This window comes from Cavia porcellus, unplaced genomic scaffold (genome assembly GCF_034190915.1).
Source record: "Cavia porcellus strain 051 isolate PalLab524CR breed Dunkin Hartley unplaced genomic scaffold, mCavPor4.1 scaffold_9, whole genome shotgun sequence".
In the NCBI taxonomy this organism is placed as follows: Eukaryota; Metazoa; Chordata; class Mammalia; order Rodentia; family Caviidae; genus Cavia; species Cavia porcellus.
Genome location: NW_026947492.1, coordinates 73,193,954 through 73,209,899, shown reverse-complemented (window position 1 = coordinate 73,209,899; position 15,946 = coordinate 73,193,954). Strand labels below are relative to the sequence as shown.

General features: G+C 43.4%; 2 protein-coding genes across 13 annotated transcripts in view; one reads left to right on the top strand and one right to left on the bottom strand.

Annotated features, from left to right (window-relative positions):
• Window positions 1-5,596, top strand: part of Ric3 (RIC3 acetylcholine receptor chaperone) — a 61,140-nt gene extending 55,544 nt beyond the window's left edge. For 3 of the 4 annotated variants that reach the window (XM_023561704.2, XM_005000190.4, XM_063256685.1), the window contains one exon: window positions 3,522-5,596. In XM_023561704.2, coding sequence (XP_023417472.1) covers window positions 3,522-3,961 — 440 coding nt within the window. In that variant the 3' untranslated portion in view covers window positions 3,962-5,596. The remainder of the gene's footprint in view (window positions 1-3,521) is intronic. The other variant, XM_063256683.1, reaches the window with a different exon arrangement.
• Window positions 5,597-8,550: 2,954 nt separating this feature from the next.
• Window positions 8,551-15,946, bottom strand: part of Tub (TUB bipartite transcription factor) — an 88,730-nt gene continuing 81,334 nt past the window's right edge. For all 9 annotated transcript variants that reach the window (XM_063256688.1, XM_063256690.1, XM_063256693.1 and 6 more), the window contains 4 exons: window positions 15,820-15,937; window positions 14,114-14,212; window positions 13,743-13,914; window positions 8,551-13,246 (listed from right to left, as the gene is read on the bottom strand). In XM_063256688.1, coding sequence (XP_063112758.1) covers window positions 13,113-13,246; window positions 13,743-13,914; window positions 14,114-14,212; window positions 15,820-15,937 — 523 coding nt within the window. In that variant the 3' untranslated portion in view covers window positions 8,551-13,112. The remainder of the gene's footprint in view (window positions 13,247-13,742; window positions 13,915-14,113; window positions 14,213-15,819; window positions 15,938-15,946) is intronic.

Genomic DNA, 15,946 nt, shown 5'->3' with positions numbered 1-15,946 from the left:
TATACATATAGAGTTTGGTACTATCTGCAGTTTGGGCATCTATCATCTTGGACATATCCTCCCATTGATTGGTGGAGAAGGCACTATCTTGCATTATACCATTTCTTTTACCATATTTTTCTGCTCTAGAATTGTATTTTTAAGTATATAATTTCAGTCTCTGTTAAATGCTTCTTTTGGTCATTTATTGTTTTCCTAACTTTATTGAATTGTTTGTACAGTATTTGTTTGCTACACCTCATTAAAAATGGATATAGCTAGGGATTGCATAATGACATTTTGGTTAATGACAGATCACACATACAAATACAGAAGTAGTTCACAAGTATAATGGAGCTGAAAACAAATTCCTATTGCCTAGTTACATCATAATTATCATAATTTCATAGCACATGTGTAATTTGCTTGTAAAAATGCACATATAAATCTTCTGTATTATTATAGAACTGTAGCATACAATTATGTATAAGCTATAATAAAGATGTTATTGGTTTAATGTATTTACTTTTTATTTTTAAAGTGTACTTTCACTCTTACAAAGATTTACTGTGAAACACTATGCCCTGTTATGCTGGCACTAGACTTGTGCATCTCATGTTTACCCCACCTCTTCATTGTATCAAGAGACAGTAGTTGACGACTTTTCCTATTCTAGGCTTGTATAAGTTCAGTGTATAATATTTGCACAGTGACGGAATTTCCAAATAACACACTGCTCATACTATATCTCTGTTCTCTTAAGAGGCTGTTTTAAATTCTTTGCTTGTTTGTCTGGTGGTAACGTGTTTCCCTGACTGGTCTTGATTCTTATATTTGGGTGTTGGTGTCGCACATTTGGAGAAGAAAGGACTTGTTCCAATCTTTGTGTACTGGCTTATCTGTAATGTCTGGGTCAGTGCTTGGAGCTTGAGTCTTCAGCGATAGGCCTAAAAGCTTGATCCATGAGGGCAGACCTGGGTCCTGGGTCTATAGGAGCCATCCTAGATCTTGGGTCCACAGAGGCAATCCTGGAATCGGATGCTGTGGAGGCTAACCCAGCACTAAGGTTGTGTTTGGACCTTTGGTGTACCGCAGTGTGGGACCTATCTTGTCCCTCAGGGAGGCCTGGAGCTTGTGTCTCCAGGTGCCAGCTTGCTCTCAAGGGTTCCATCCAGTGCTGGGGCATACCTGAAACCTGTATCTGGTTTTACCAACTGATTTTGGGCTGGTCTGGAATCACAGGGCATGGCCCGGTGCTGGCAGGCCTGGCCCCTGTACAGGTTGGTCTGGAGGTTAAGTTTGCCAGGAATAGACATGATAGCTTGAACTGTTGGGCTACCCTGGGGCCTGGTACTCGAGTGGGCCTGAAGCCTGGGGAAATGGGAGCTAGGCTGGTGTTTGGGATGGGGTAGAATCTGGGGCCATTGGGCTGGGCCTGGAGTATGAGTCTTTTTAACCTTCCCTTTTAAACCAAAGACAGTCATGGAAATCTAGTAGTAAGCTTTGTTTCTGGTATATGGTGAAGGCAAAAAAATGCCAGCAACAGAATTCAGTGGCTGAGACATAACTAGCAAACAGATTTCTCCAGCCCCTATCTTTGACCAGAGATGATAGCTGTCTTAGCCCATTTTCTGTTGCTCTAACTGAACATGATGGGTTGACTAATAAAAGGAGATTTATTTAAGAAGCCCACAGTTCTGAAAGTCCAAGAGTATCATCATCTGCTTGTCATCCGGTGATGGCTTCTTGCTAGGTCATAAGATGCTGGAGAGCATCACACAGCACACAGAGCAAGTGTACTTACTTGATTTTTCTTCCTCTTCATCATGGGAGCCCTACCTTCATGACCTCACCTAATCTTAACTACCATCCAAAGACCTTACTTCCAAATACTACTAATGTATGGTTGGGGGATCAAGTTTCAGCATGAGTTTTGGAGAATCAAACACCAGAGGAAAGCAGTGGTTAAACTCCACTTTACTGGAGTTCTGTCCACAGTAAGTTATTTGTGAGAATAAAGACCACCTTCCCAAAATTCTTAGACTACTGTCAGTGCTGCAAAGGGCATGATAAAATAGACAGTTTTTACATCACTGGTAGAACAGAAATTTTATACCAGTCTTCTGTAATTTGGTAGAGTATAAAAAATGCTTTTAAAATGTCCATTCTTTTTGGTCCAGTTTTTTTATATATTGAAGTCTGTCTTAAAGAATTAGAGAAGTAGACATGGATTTATATTCAGAACTCTTAGCTGGTATGTTCATTATAAAAGGGGAAAGTTGGAAAGAATTTGTCTGAATGTCTTGTGTAAGGTAAACCATGTCAATTGTATAGTTTTGCAGCCAAGTTTTGAATGCCTAATGATACAGAGAAATGCTTATGGTACAATGTTGAATGAAAAATCAAAGTACATTTCATATGCAATATGACCCTTTATTGAAAAAGAGAAAAAAAGCTTGTATATGGTAACAAGGCCAAAAGTAAATATGGCAGATTATTATCAGTGGTGGATTCTGGTGGATTTTTATGAGCTTTTTAAAAGCTCTCCATATTTTTTTTCAATTTTTCTACAATGAATTTAAAAAAACCCACAATAAACATTGTCAAAATGTGTCTGCATACTCTATGCTGTACCCAAAAAGACTGCTATTTTTCACAACTGGTGGGCAAAAAGTGGTTTACGTTAAGGTTGAATTTGCCAATTATCATAATGTGCAAATGGATTTAGAATTTTGCAGCTTTTCACATTGTGTAGTGAGCAGAGCTGCCACTGCCAGCACTGGCATATGAGCTCCAGCACGGCCCATCTGCTGCTCAAGCTCGTTTGGCTGACACAGATTTATTTCATTTCATTCCTTAATTTGGCAACATTTTCCCTTTTCTCATTATCATAGCTGGGATGCAGAACTGTGTTACTCATTTTGTTTACCAGTTTGTTGTTTTCTTTTGTTCCATTTTGTAAAGATGAAGAAGCCAACAATGGTAATTCTGTCTTTTGAAAATGCAGTGCTTGTCCTTTGGGATCTTGGGCATGTCTTGCTAAAGGGCTCTCTGTTTCTGACACTTACAAGCCATATGAATTGTTTTAAGAAGTAAAAAGCTTCTTGGTGTATTTTTCAAAGGGCTTAACGTTTTTTTTCCCACCTCCTACCCCAGAAGATTTGGAAGTGCTTCCAAATAGAAATTATAAACATTAGCCTTAAGCTAAGCTCTCTCCATCTGGTATTTGGTGCATTTTTAAAACTGAAGGCTCTTGTTACTTGTTTAATCTTCATCAGAAATTCGTGAGGTAAGACTTAACTTCCCCAAGTACCTTATACTTAAGAAGGGATTTTCCTCTGAATTGGTTTGTATTCCAAGGAGTACTGGGAGTCAGATTTTTTCAAGTGAAACTTTAGAACTATTAGAACTATCTTAGAGATTTCTTGAATGGGTTTGGTAGGATAGATAGATGGCTGTTGCCTGAGAATCCTCTTTGAGCTTGACATTTTATTTTTTTCAGGAGACATTCTTTTAAGACTTTGTGCTATTTCTCTTTCTAGGTTACCCTGAAGAGACTTACCCAATTTATGACCTTTCAGACTGTATCAAACATAGGCAAGAAACAATTCTGGTGGATTACCCTGATCCTAAAGAGCCCTCTGCTGAAGAAATAGCTGAAAGGATGGGAGTGCTGGAAGAAGAATCGGACCATTTGGGCTGGGAATGTCTGCCCACTGACCCTAGACCCCAAGAAGATAATTCTGTTACCTCGTGTGACCCAAAGCCAGAAACATGTTCCTGCTGTTTTCATGAAGAAGATGATCCTGTTGTCCTGGCAGAGAATGCTGGATTCAGTGCAGATAACTACAGCAATGAACAAGAGGAAACCACCAAAGAAGACCAGACCCAAGGCTTTAGAAGCGAAGAATCTGGCATCAGCACTGATAAAACATGGATAGGCGGCATGCTGAGGAAGCGTAACCTCCAGGGGTTAGAATGAACATGGCCAGTGTGATGAGGTATCCATTACTCTAGTCCCAAGGTGACCTTTTTCTCCTTTCTGATTTCATCCTTGGCCCTGTGCCCTGTACTTCCTTCTGTGTTCAAATATCAAAGCTATTGGGCCACTACCAGGGATATCACGTATCCTTCCTGGTGCTCATACACCTGTCACCTTGTAAAACATAGACATTACTGTGAATACAAGATAGCTTCACTCTCTCTTCCTGTCTTTCCCCCACCAAGAGGTTGATACATTGAGTAATTATATTTGGTCTGTCATAATCACAGATGGGACCACTCAGGTAAAGGTCTGATCTTCCTCCAAGGAGTAACAGATGGTTTACCTGTGAGCTAACATCACCTTACAGAGGATGAGGATTTAAGGCTGCAAGAGTGAAAATTTCAGACTCTAAAGTAACTTATTCTTTGAGGCTTGAAAAGGTTAGTTAGCTTCCTGGGGAGAAAATTGTTTGTGGGAATGATAGGTGCAGAGCAGGGCTAAGACCTGCTGGCTGAGCTGAAGCCTCTTTCTCTTGGTTAAGGTCTTTTTAGAAGCACTGATGAGGTGCAGATGTCCTCTTTTTTCCAGTGTAGTGAAAGACTCCCGCACACCTGAGGATGAGTCTACAGGGCTATCTGGAGATTGCTTTGCTCTGATAGCACCTGCATCTGTAGCTTCCTTTATCTTTGTTTTGCTTAACAGAACTGCCAAACCCGAAGCACCTGTGTACCTTGGGTCTTCAGTAGCCAGAGGAAGCTTTAAATAGACACTTCCATCCCTGCTCTGGAGGGCCATAGTTTGGAGAGGTGGAAGACGATGCCTTCTGATCCTGCTGTGAGGAGCTCAAGCCAAGTAGCCTGCAGTAGGGGAGAGAAGCTGTACACATGATAACTTAACTAGAAGTTGTTTGTAAATGTTGTGCTCTTTGGGAAATTTGTTCTCACAACCATATGAACTGAAGCAGAAATGATGGCTGAGCTTAGATACAAAATGGCACCACAATAGGTAATTATTGCTGTTTATTGCAGAGACAAACACTCGTGCCTGAGGAAAAGAGACCACATGTTCTATATTTTAGTATTTGGGCCTTTTGAGAAAGTTGGGAAAAATTAGGAAGTAAATTGGAACTGGGAGGATTTTGACCAAGCTAAAGCCCTTTGTATGCTATCATTTTTCATGTTTTCATGGGACAAGGTGGCATTTACAAAGTCTAACGTAAAGGATGAGCAGATTCACAGTTTACATGTTAAGAGCTGAGAGTTTAAAGAGGGTATGTTTCTAAGGACATTCCGTCATAAAATGGGGAAGACTCAAAAATTAAGAAATTACATAAAGGTAGATGTAGCTTTTAGATTCCACTATACAGAGTATGTGATGCCAGGAACGTAGCTAAAACTATACATATAAGTATATAAACTGTTGTCAGAAGGTGTTAAGGAAATCTTTCAGCTACTAAGAGGTGTTACTTGTTAATTGAAGTAAAGGGAAAAGTCATTGAGTCTGTAGAAAGCATATGCATTGCATCTATTTCTGGGGAACATTTGATTCATATTTTAAAGACTGCAGCTTAAAATGTACTGAATACAATACAGACGTAATGTTAACACTAAAAATGAAAAATGATATAAGTAATCTTTACTGTTTTGATAATTTTTTTACACGTGATTTCCTTTCATTCATCAGGAAGGGTTAAATTTATGAAGAGATCCTGGGTCTCTGGTTCAGATTTCTTTTTTTGCTTAGATATGATTCCCTTATTAGTGGTGAGTTCTCCTTTCCTTCCATTCATTCATTCATTCATTCATTCATCAGACAACAGCTCAGTGCTGGGTACTGGCAACAAGCTCAATTCCTACCTTTCAAAAACTCAAATTAATATGGGAGTCTGACATAAAATGAACTATGAACTACACAAAGGCTTTAGATTATGAATTCTGCAGGCGGAGAAAAACAGGTCATGTTCTTTCAGCATACTTCAGCTGTTAGCTCAACTCTTTAGGCAGTCTGAACCTTGATTTCACGTCTACATAAAGTTCAAATCTCAGGGACCTCAGCATTCAATGAAATAAGCTGTGCATCTTAACATCATTGCTTCTAACTCATGTTGTTAAGGGTAACTTTTACTGTATAATGATTTTTTTACTGTATAATGATTTATGCTGTAACTGAGGTATGGACTGAAAATTACAGGAGCATAAAAATTTTCACAAAAATATTTCCAAAAAATTTCACAGAGCAGGACCTTGTGGCAAGCCAAGAACATCTTAAAATGGACAAAGAGGACCTTTTTGTCAGGAAATAGTGTTGGCAAAAGTAGTGAAGTGTGAAAATTTATAAATGTTCAAGTGGTTTGATGAACATACAAAATTTTTACACAGTTCCTGCTGAAAATATGAAGCCCTTATGATGGCTCTTGCTGCCCTAAAGCTTGGTTGGTTTATGTATCAAGAATATATTTTATGCATTTATAGATAAGAGATTTTAATGCACGTTTTCTATAGGGTTTAGACAGTCTTTTTTTTTTTTTTTTTAATTTTCTAGAATTATTTCATCCTTCAGAAATAACAGTTTTAAGTGTAAATGCAGTCCAGGGTGACCAGAATCATACGGACTGGGTTTTGTTGCTCTGGTCTTCATTTCTCAGAACTCGAGGCTATGAGCCTGAGCAGTCCCCTAGCACTAGTGACTTCTCTAGGCACTGTGCCAGGACACACAGGTTACTTACCGCTGGGGCAGATGGCTGGTCTAAGGAGCAGCTGCAACACCTGGGACCTTGCTTGATAGAGCAGGTGGGTGACCAGCCAGGTCACAACAGGGGCACAAAGAAAGCATCTTACAAGCTCCAGAAGCTGGGTCTGCGGAGGTAGACTGAGGAGTGAAAAGGTATTTCACTTCTGGAAATAGTGGCCTGAGAGAACCACATTTCTTGCACCTCCTGTGAGTAAGGTAATCACTTAATTTTTGGTCCAAACTAAGACACTTTGGAAAAGGATCTTTAATAACTATGCCAAGATACTGGATATAAACAAGGACTAATCTGAACGTATAAGCTGTGGCCATTTAAGATTTTTCTTCAACCTGATAACTAAAAAAAGAAAAAATTCCTTCCTTTTTAGACTATCCTGCATATATTTTTTCCCACTGGGCAACAGAAGATAGGCCATAGTTCAGGCAGGAAACACCCTTGGTCATACCAAATTCTCAAATCTGGCCAGGTATGATGGTACATACCTGTAATCTTGGCTACTAAGGAGACTGTGACAGGAGGATTGCAAGTATGAGGCCAGTCTGGGAAGCTTAGCAAGATCCTGTGAACTAACAATATAGTCAGCTACTTGCATGCACAAGACCTTTAGTTCCGTCTCAGTACCACATTAAAACAAAACAAAAGCTCTCTGGAGGAATAAAGAAATCCACTTATCATACTGAAAAATTTTCTCTTCTGCCTAGATTATTTGTATTCAAAAATGAGAATTTAGTTTGTCATTTATTCAGCAGTATTATAAAAAACCTGAATGACACATCCGTGACTTTGCCGTGATCGTTAGACTTTTCTGAGATGTACTTCTTGCCATTTTTATACAAAGACCGACCAGTATCTACTTTTGAGTTATTCCTTAACTGCTCTGAGTACCAGTTTCCTTACTTATGAAATTAGGAATAAACTCATAGGACTGTTAGAATTAAACGATGTACTCTTTATAAATGTATATCCCTGGATGAAGCACATCATTGGCTTCGTCACTGTCCTCTAGTCCTGTGCTGCTGGGCTATTGCACTTGACATCGTCTAAGGCTAAGCTGTCAGACATGGCCAGGTCCATTCTGTAGTCACTGGTGGCCTTCAGATGTAATCTCTCCTTGCTCGGGATCACACTATTAGGTTTTTTGCACCTTGTTTGCAGCCAGATCTGCAGCGTCTTGTCTTCTTGGCTTCAAATGTGCTACAAGGCTAAAAAAAGGTTCCCATGCATGTAAGCGTTGTTTACATGGTCAGGGCTACAGGAGTCAAGTGGCTGGGTCCATGTTATATTTGTTTGTTGGTACTTTTTCAGCCCAAAACCCTGTTATGTTCTATGCTGTTTTGTTGTGGTGGTGGTTTGTTTTGTTTTGTCTTTTTGAGACAGGGTCTCTGTAGTTTAGGCTGCCCTTAAACTCACTTTGTAGCCCAGGCTGGCCTCAAATTTACATTGATCCTCCTGCTTTAGCCTCCTAAATGCTGGGATTATAGGCCTGCACCACCACACCTAGTCCCTGTTTTATTCTTAAAGGCTAAGCCCACTGAGATCCCTCAATTGGGACTGCTGAGCCTAAAGAGAACAGCTCTAATTTAAATATCTTTAAACACCACCATTTTCTCAGGGGATACCAGCCTGGGTGTGGCTTTGGTGGTCCTTACATTTGAAAGGCACAGCCAGAGGGCAGGCAGTGTTGACCTACATCACTAGTTTTAAACAAGTTGGGATCTCTCTGTTACTAATACCTACCTAACCATTTGAGGATCCTAGGAATGAACTGGGTAGAAAAGTGTTTAGGAAAGATATACGGTTTTCTCCTTTTATGGAGGGAAAAAAAAGGACACAGTACTGTTGAAACAATTCAAGTTTAATTTGTTGATACATGTCTGTACTTAGACAAACACTAAATTCTACAACATACATAATGTCAAGATGGGAAAATACCAAGTTTGTCATTGCACATACCAATAAATAAATACATACATTTGCTTCAGAATACCAAAATGTTTATTCAAAAAGTCACTTAATAAAAGCACAGTTTTGCAAGTTTGTCTAAAACTCCAGATAATTTTGAACAAAAATAAAATGTCTGACCACTCCAAAACTGGAAAAGACAATCTTGTGCAAATAGACATACACATTCTAGGCATTATGAAAACTGGCTAAATATGTGTTCCCAGCAAGAAAAGTGTTACCCATCCTGACCAAGTCCCCTCTGTCACCAAATGCAGGAATGAAAAGGCCAGATTTAGGCTTCCCCTTGTAAGCCATGCTGAACTGTTACATAGAAAACTGGACCTCAGCCTCATTTCCAGCTCTGCCTGGCCTTGATGGGAGAGAGTGGGATTGGAGAACAGAGGAGGAGAGGGGTGCATTGTCTTTCTTAAGAAAGAAAGAAGGCACAGTGATGAGCTTAAAAATGTAGTGATGAAAGCAAGAATTAACTTTCATTCACCGATTCCTACACCAAGCTTTGACAGCCCCTCTTCATTTTAGTTATTTCAGACCTAGGTATGCTCAGAATCACATATCTACTAAGTGCAGTACTTTGTGCAAGACAACTTGCCTCTCCACCTGATTAGAAAATGCAAAACCCAAATCTGTCCCAGTGCTTCTGCCTCTCTTGCATATCTTGAGATGACCGAAAATTGCTAACTAAAGGTTCAAAGGACAAGTGGTCCTAAGTTCAAAAACTGGAGGTACAAAGGACATGTGGCCGTAAGTTCAAACAAAAGCTTATCCCTTGGCCTCTTCAGGGGCTGCAACAGGCTGCAAACCAGGATCCAGAGCAGTCAGGCCCATCTCACAGGATTAGGCACCACCAGAAAGCATACTTATCCAGCTCTGGTGGCCACCTGCAATCCTGAGGTCCCACAAGAATGTTGCTGCCGGGGCAAGGAGTTACAAGCAGGAGATACCAGGTTTACCACAGAAAGGAACACTAGTACATCCATCCAGAAAATGGGATTTGTGCTTGCACAACAGAGCTATGGCCATTACTATCCTAATCTCTCCACTGCAGGCCCCAGCTGAGCAAAGCATGGCTCCTTTTCTTTCCAGTCACCTCTATTGCTTGTAAAGTTCAGGACTACTTCTAAATAAATGGTGTTTATTTACCATATAGCCAATGTCCTGTTTCCAGAAAGGAAAACCTGCATTTACAGTCTTGTAATCCTACTAGTTCACTGAAAGAGATGGTCTCTGAAGTTTTCCTATCCTGTCATTCATGTACTCCATTGGTCTAGGCTTTACCTGCTTCCCCTGAACTAGTGTCAAGATTTTTAAGGCACCATCACTAGAATATATTCAGATTCATCTAAAGGCATGCGTGTAACACACCAGTTTCTTCAGGTGATGCCAAGTGGGAACTGAAAGAAATTTCTTGGGTAGTCTCCTCCTACTCAGAACCTTGGGAGAAAGAGCTGCTAATTTACCAAATAGCCTTCCAGTTGAAAGAGCAGGAAATGAAGGGACCAAATCCACAGGTGCTCCTAACTACCTTCTTATTCCTTTCCTGTTCATCCTCAGAAATACAATCACAAGAAACTTCAGTTGATTGTTTATGGGTTGACCTTTCCCCCAGAAACACAGACAGACACACACACACACACACACTCACACACATACACACATGGACACAGAGCACCTTGGAGCCAGAAGGAAGGAAAAGCTAGACTTGGAAAGGAGTTAAGGAAGCCAGCTTCACCACTCTGCAGGGAACTGTTTTGGGTCAGAGGTGTAGAGTTTGGGGCATAGAGCCAGGAGCAATTGCAAGGGAGCTGCCTAACGTCCAGGTACCCAAATCCTAAGGGATTGCTTAGCTGTCATCAACTCACTGCAAGACCATCTGGGCAGAAGATGTGAAGGGCAAGAAGTCTTAATGTAGGAGAGCCTAAATCCAGGTAGTTTTCAGGCCCTGGCAGCTTTGTGAGTCCATGAACCTATGGCCATAGGGCCAGTGGTCAAGAAAAGGCAGCATCACCAGGAGTGGAGTCTAAGAGCTGACCTTGTGAGGCTGGTCTTAAGTAGGTGACTCAGCTGTCCTTGCTTGTCACTCATTGTCCAAAAGAGAGTTTTGTGCTGAAGGTACCCTTCTCACACTGCAGCTAGACGGCTCAGCCATGTTTCCTGACCCTATCAAAATAGCCAGCCAACTTTCCTGTATTAAAGCAGAGCGCCGAGGGCAGGAGTTTCCCATTGTGCTTCTGATTTTTCTACTCTGCCACTTCTCTCACTAGAGGGGCTTCTCTCACCAGAATCCAGAGTCGGCTTGTTCTGCCTTAAAATCACAGACCCAGACAAACAGCTGACCAGACTTTTAGAGACCATGTTGTCTCCATCATCTCTACTGTCAGCAGGTCTCCTCTTTTTTTAAAGTCAGGGAAGGAAGGACCACAGGATTACAGAAAGGATGGCACCACAGTGTTTCATCTGGAAAAGAGCCAGTCCCAGCACACGAAGTCCTTGTGCCCTCTAGAAACTAGACCATGTTAACAAGCGCATACTGGAGGCGCCTCTCTCAACAACTCAGGAATGGAAGATGCCACTAGAGCAGGGGTCTTGCTTTAAGCACCCAAGATAGGGAGATCTTGACTAGAAAGAAAAGAGACCATACTGCTTTCACTTAAGTCAAAATAAACCTGTTCACCAGTAGTGCCTCATTGACTTGTTTAAAGCATGTTTCATGTTAAAAAATATTTCTATGTAGCCTTTCAAGCTGACAATCCTAAGGCAAGGTCTAAATGCTATTTGCTGCCCGTAGGTTTTTGACTTCCACCTGGTAAAGAAGCCTCTACCAGGGTAAATGACAAACAAGCAGGAGCTTCAAGTTCCCACACCTGCAAGGCAGATGGTGACATCGAGAAGGAGCAGTGGCAGTGGAGGGAGCAATCAGGCCAGCACTGAAACAGGTGGGCTGCATGTCACCTGGACAGATGGGTGCACAGCCGCCTTGCTGAGGTCTGCCTCCGGTGTGCAGCCCTCATGGTTGGGCCAGACACAGCAATCCTTGTCAGACTGACGTACAAAAGAAACGCTGCTTCCAACAAGGAACTGTCCAATTCCCTACTGAAATGGTTTCAATCTTATACATCAACTCTGATGTTTTTACGTCTCTGGAATCTAGGTAAATTGCATGCAGAATGGGCCCCAGAAGGCCAAAGAGTAGGAGATACTAGTTTCTTGGTGGGTAGGGAGACAAAAAAAAAAAAAAAAAAAAAGTCAAGGGAACTTGAGGTTCTGAACTCTGCCATTAACAGACTGGGTAACCCAAGGCAAGTTCTATTCAGTGAAAGTGATATTGGTCCCTAAGGGTTCTACCACCTCTGATCTCTTGTGGTTCTAAAATACTCTGTGCTGTCCTCACCCTGTCCCATACCCTCAGAAGAACCACCACAGAAAGCAGCCCTCACCAATTACAATTTGGCCAAGAGCAGTGGGAGCTAAAAGACTGAAGAGCTCACAGGCTAAGTCTCCCCCAAAAGGAGAGTCTTCTTGGAGCATGCCATGGCTTGCAAATGGCACCCTGCCAGCAAGGGCTAATGACTTCAAACTCATCTGCTTACCAGGAGTTGTACTGCACTTCTCAGCAGAGGGCTGCTGGGCCAGTAGGAAGGGCTCCAGGACAACCCTGTTCCAGGAAGCCTAGTGATGCACCTCCTGCAGGCCCTAAGATACTTCGCTAAGATATTTGGCCATGAGAGCTGGGTTCCCAGTACCTCTAAGCACAGAGTAAGTTTGGAGAAGTACGTCAGCTAAACTCTAGGCAACCAGCTGATCCCCACAGCCACAGTCAGACCCTTGCCATCCCAGCAAGGTCCTGCCACTTATCTGCCCCCACCACTGTAACTTCCCTTGGGCCTGTCTGAGGCCTTCTGAAGTTGAAGGGGCCAGGCTAGGCCATCAGGTCCTTTGCTACATAAAGTTGGTGTGCTCTGTATGCATATTCATACTCTCTTCCTCTCTCTCTCTGTGTCCCTCTCCCTGTGCCCCAACCTGTGGGGGCACCTGTTCTCTTCTGACTCTTGGGATGAGTGAATGGCTGGGCCTTTGCAGCCCTGCTTGTGCTTCCTCTTCCTCTATACCTCTTCAGATCTTCCCAGCCAAGGAGGCCACCCAGCTTGGCATCCATGACTACAGCAGGGTACTAATCCAAGAGTGGGGGTGCGTGATGGTCTTGGGCCACAGAAGGAAGTACTCTTGTCCCTTCACACTCACCCACTAGTCCCTTGCCTCAGCATCAGAGGCAGAGGAGTCAGTTCTTGGCTGGCTTGGCCAGGTAGCCTGCTGAAGGCCAGAGCTTCATCTAGCAGAAGGCCTATGAACAGAGGGTAGGCAGGGCTGTCTCCACAGGCAGGCAGGCAGGCAAGCTCCACTCCAGGCTGGACAACCCCAAAGGGCGGGAGGAGACCTCTATTCACAGGCCAGTTTGCTGTCAAAGCTGGACAGTGCAATGGCAAAGGCCTGCAGTGCACACAGCGGGTAGTTGTAATCCATGGTGAACACATCCTCTGCTACCCGGCCAAACTGCATGACGATGTAGTCCGCTGGGGCCAGGCACAAGCATGGACAAAGAGAAATAAAAAGGGCAGAAATTGTGGAAAGAAGAAGGGCAAACAGACACCCATGCCACAAGAAGAAAGCAAAAGTAAGCAGAAATGCCAAGGAAATTCCAAACAGAATAAAGCCAAGGCCCAAATGGCAGGACAGAGGCAGCAGATGGCAAAGGAGAGAGATGCATACAAACACCAGGAGACAGGAGAAAAGAGGTCCGTTTAAAGGCTGTTCCGTGCCCGAGACTGCTGAACATACAGAATCTAGGACCAGGGCTCTTAAGACAGCTCTCCCTGGGCCTCCTGGTCATTGAAATTAGGGAAGGTTTTACATCTCATCTAAGTCACATAAAGGCCACCCACACACACAGTAAGCCACAGAGGCCACATCCTTACACTCTGGCTGGTACGGACCACTTGGGTGAGCTCAGCCCTAAACTAAGGGCCCAAGGTATCACACTACAGTATAAGGAAAGGCAGAAGCACTCACGGTCATTGCCATGGATGATCTGGAAGTTCTTCACGGAGGCCTGTGTGACACGCCCATGGAAGTTAAGTACGTAGGACTGTGTGTCGTCATTCCAGACAGGGGTCTTGTTTTGCAGCTCAATGATACTCTCCGTGTTCTTATTCTGCCACCGGGCTAGCAGTGTCTCATGTTCCTGGGAGGGCAGCCTCGCCTGAGCCAGGCCTAAGCCTGCGCATCATGACCACCCCGAAGAGGGATCTTTCCCAGGAATGAGGTTTGTCTGACCTCAGGGCTTTTCAAAATGTGTACTACACATGTACACACAGGCTGGAGTTCTGCCCTTGGAAGCTCATAGAGAGATGGGGAAGGATGGGAAAGGGGTGCAGACTCACGTTTCGAGGACGGATAGAGACTCTCTCATGAACCATGTTCATGCCAGGGACGATCACACTCATCTTCCGAGGCCCCTTGAAGCCCAAGACGTTTGTCTCCTAGGAGAGAGAACTCAGCATCAGCCGCCAGAAGATGGTACTTAACCTCCTAGAGAGCCCGGGGAGGGGAAATAAAGATGAGGAGTTAGTTTGTACCATCTCCACTCAAAAGTCTAAAAGACTTAGCTGTCCAGAGATGAGCTCCTAGATCTCTGCTCTCTCCCAACTAGCTCTTCTTACAGTCCAATTTGCTTCAGTTTAAAGAAACTCAATTCTCCCATTTGCTCAGTTTAGTCATACTTGACTCCTCTTTTTCTCACATTCCACTTCTAACACGACGACTTCTGTGGCTCTACCTTCGCATCACCCTAGAAATCGTCTCACCACGCTCACCAGCCATGACCTGGAATCCTGGTTTCTGTCCTTGGCCCCAGCCTGTCCTCATCATCTGTTCTCAACGTTTTCCTCCTCTGCTCAGAGCCCTCCAGTGGCTGCCACCTGAAGTTCGTACTCGTTTCTGTTTCTTCTTTTACATGATCTGACCCCAGTTCCCCAGTTCCTCCCTCCTGACTTTAGCCTGGTTGTGACCCAGGGACCTGTACCTGGGCCAGCTTTCACTTCCTGCTGATCTTCATTCAAGAGTTACCTCCCTGCCACACTTCCTAAAATATACAGTGGTGCCTCAGTTTACAAATTTAGTTTGATTTATGATTTGGGGGGCGATGGCTGCATTTGTGTTTGTGTGGGAAGATGGCCATGGTCCTGTTTGTCACCTGATGCAGAGTTTGTGAATGGAAGCAAAATTCTGCCAAATGTTTTATCTGCAAACCAAACAGAAGCATCCCTGAACTGAGGTGTTACTGTACCTTGATGTTTCCTGTTGTTTTCAATTTTTTCATCTTAGAATTTATTGGGAACTTATTTAACTTTCACACGGCTGTACAGCTTGCCTTTTATACCAGGGTTTTAAGTCCCTTCAGGGTATAAATATATCTGTTTATCAAACTCTGGTATGTAGTTACGCTTAGTAAATACTTGAGAAAAGATTCAGGCTGCTCTCCGAAACTGACCAGCAGATGGCACCATAGCATCATTCAAAATAGCTGTGGCGTGGGAGCAGCCTCCAACTCCAGATTGATGGGACATTTATCCCTTGTTTTAAAAAATTAACAGATCAGAGAGACAGAAATCCCCTGTATTTATATTCCAATTTGGTTGGTGTGATATTAGCAAGTAACCCAACCACGGAGCTTCAGCTTATCTATAAAGAAAATAGGATCTACCTGTTAGGTTGAGCATTTGTGAGAACCATACGAAGGGGCCTGTGAGCTGTGAGGGACCTGGCGTTCCAGAGGGGTGATCTTAGGATGGATAGGCCAGAACCAGGTCCCCTACCTCCTCCTGCCCAGGAAACTCCCAGGTTGGTCTCTATAGAGCTAGGAATGGTTCCCAGAACCACCCAAATAGATGGCCTGATGAAGTCCGAGCCGTGAAGACAGGAGGGCAGGACCAGGGCCGCTGTCCCAGGTAGAGACTGCCCTGCAGAGGACAGCCCCTCTCCACCTAGCCGAGACTACTTACCAAATAGATGGGCTGGCACATCAGGTGGCAACTCCTGGATTTCATGTCTAACTTAAGAGACAGGGGCCCAGGAATCCCAGACTTACATAGCACACGGCTGCCAGCTCCTGACGCAGGGTCCCACTTTCCAAAGTAGAAGACGATGCCTTCTGAGGGTTGACTCCATTGTCATAAACAGTGAACTTGGTGCCCATCAGGTTGGACCTGAAGGAA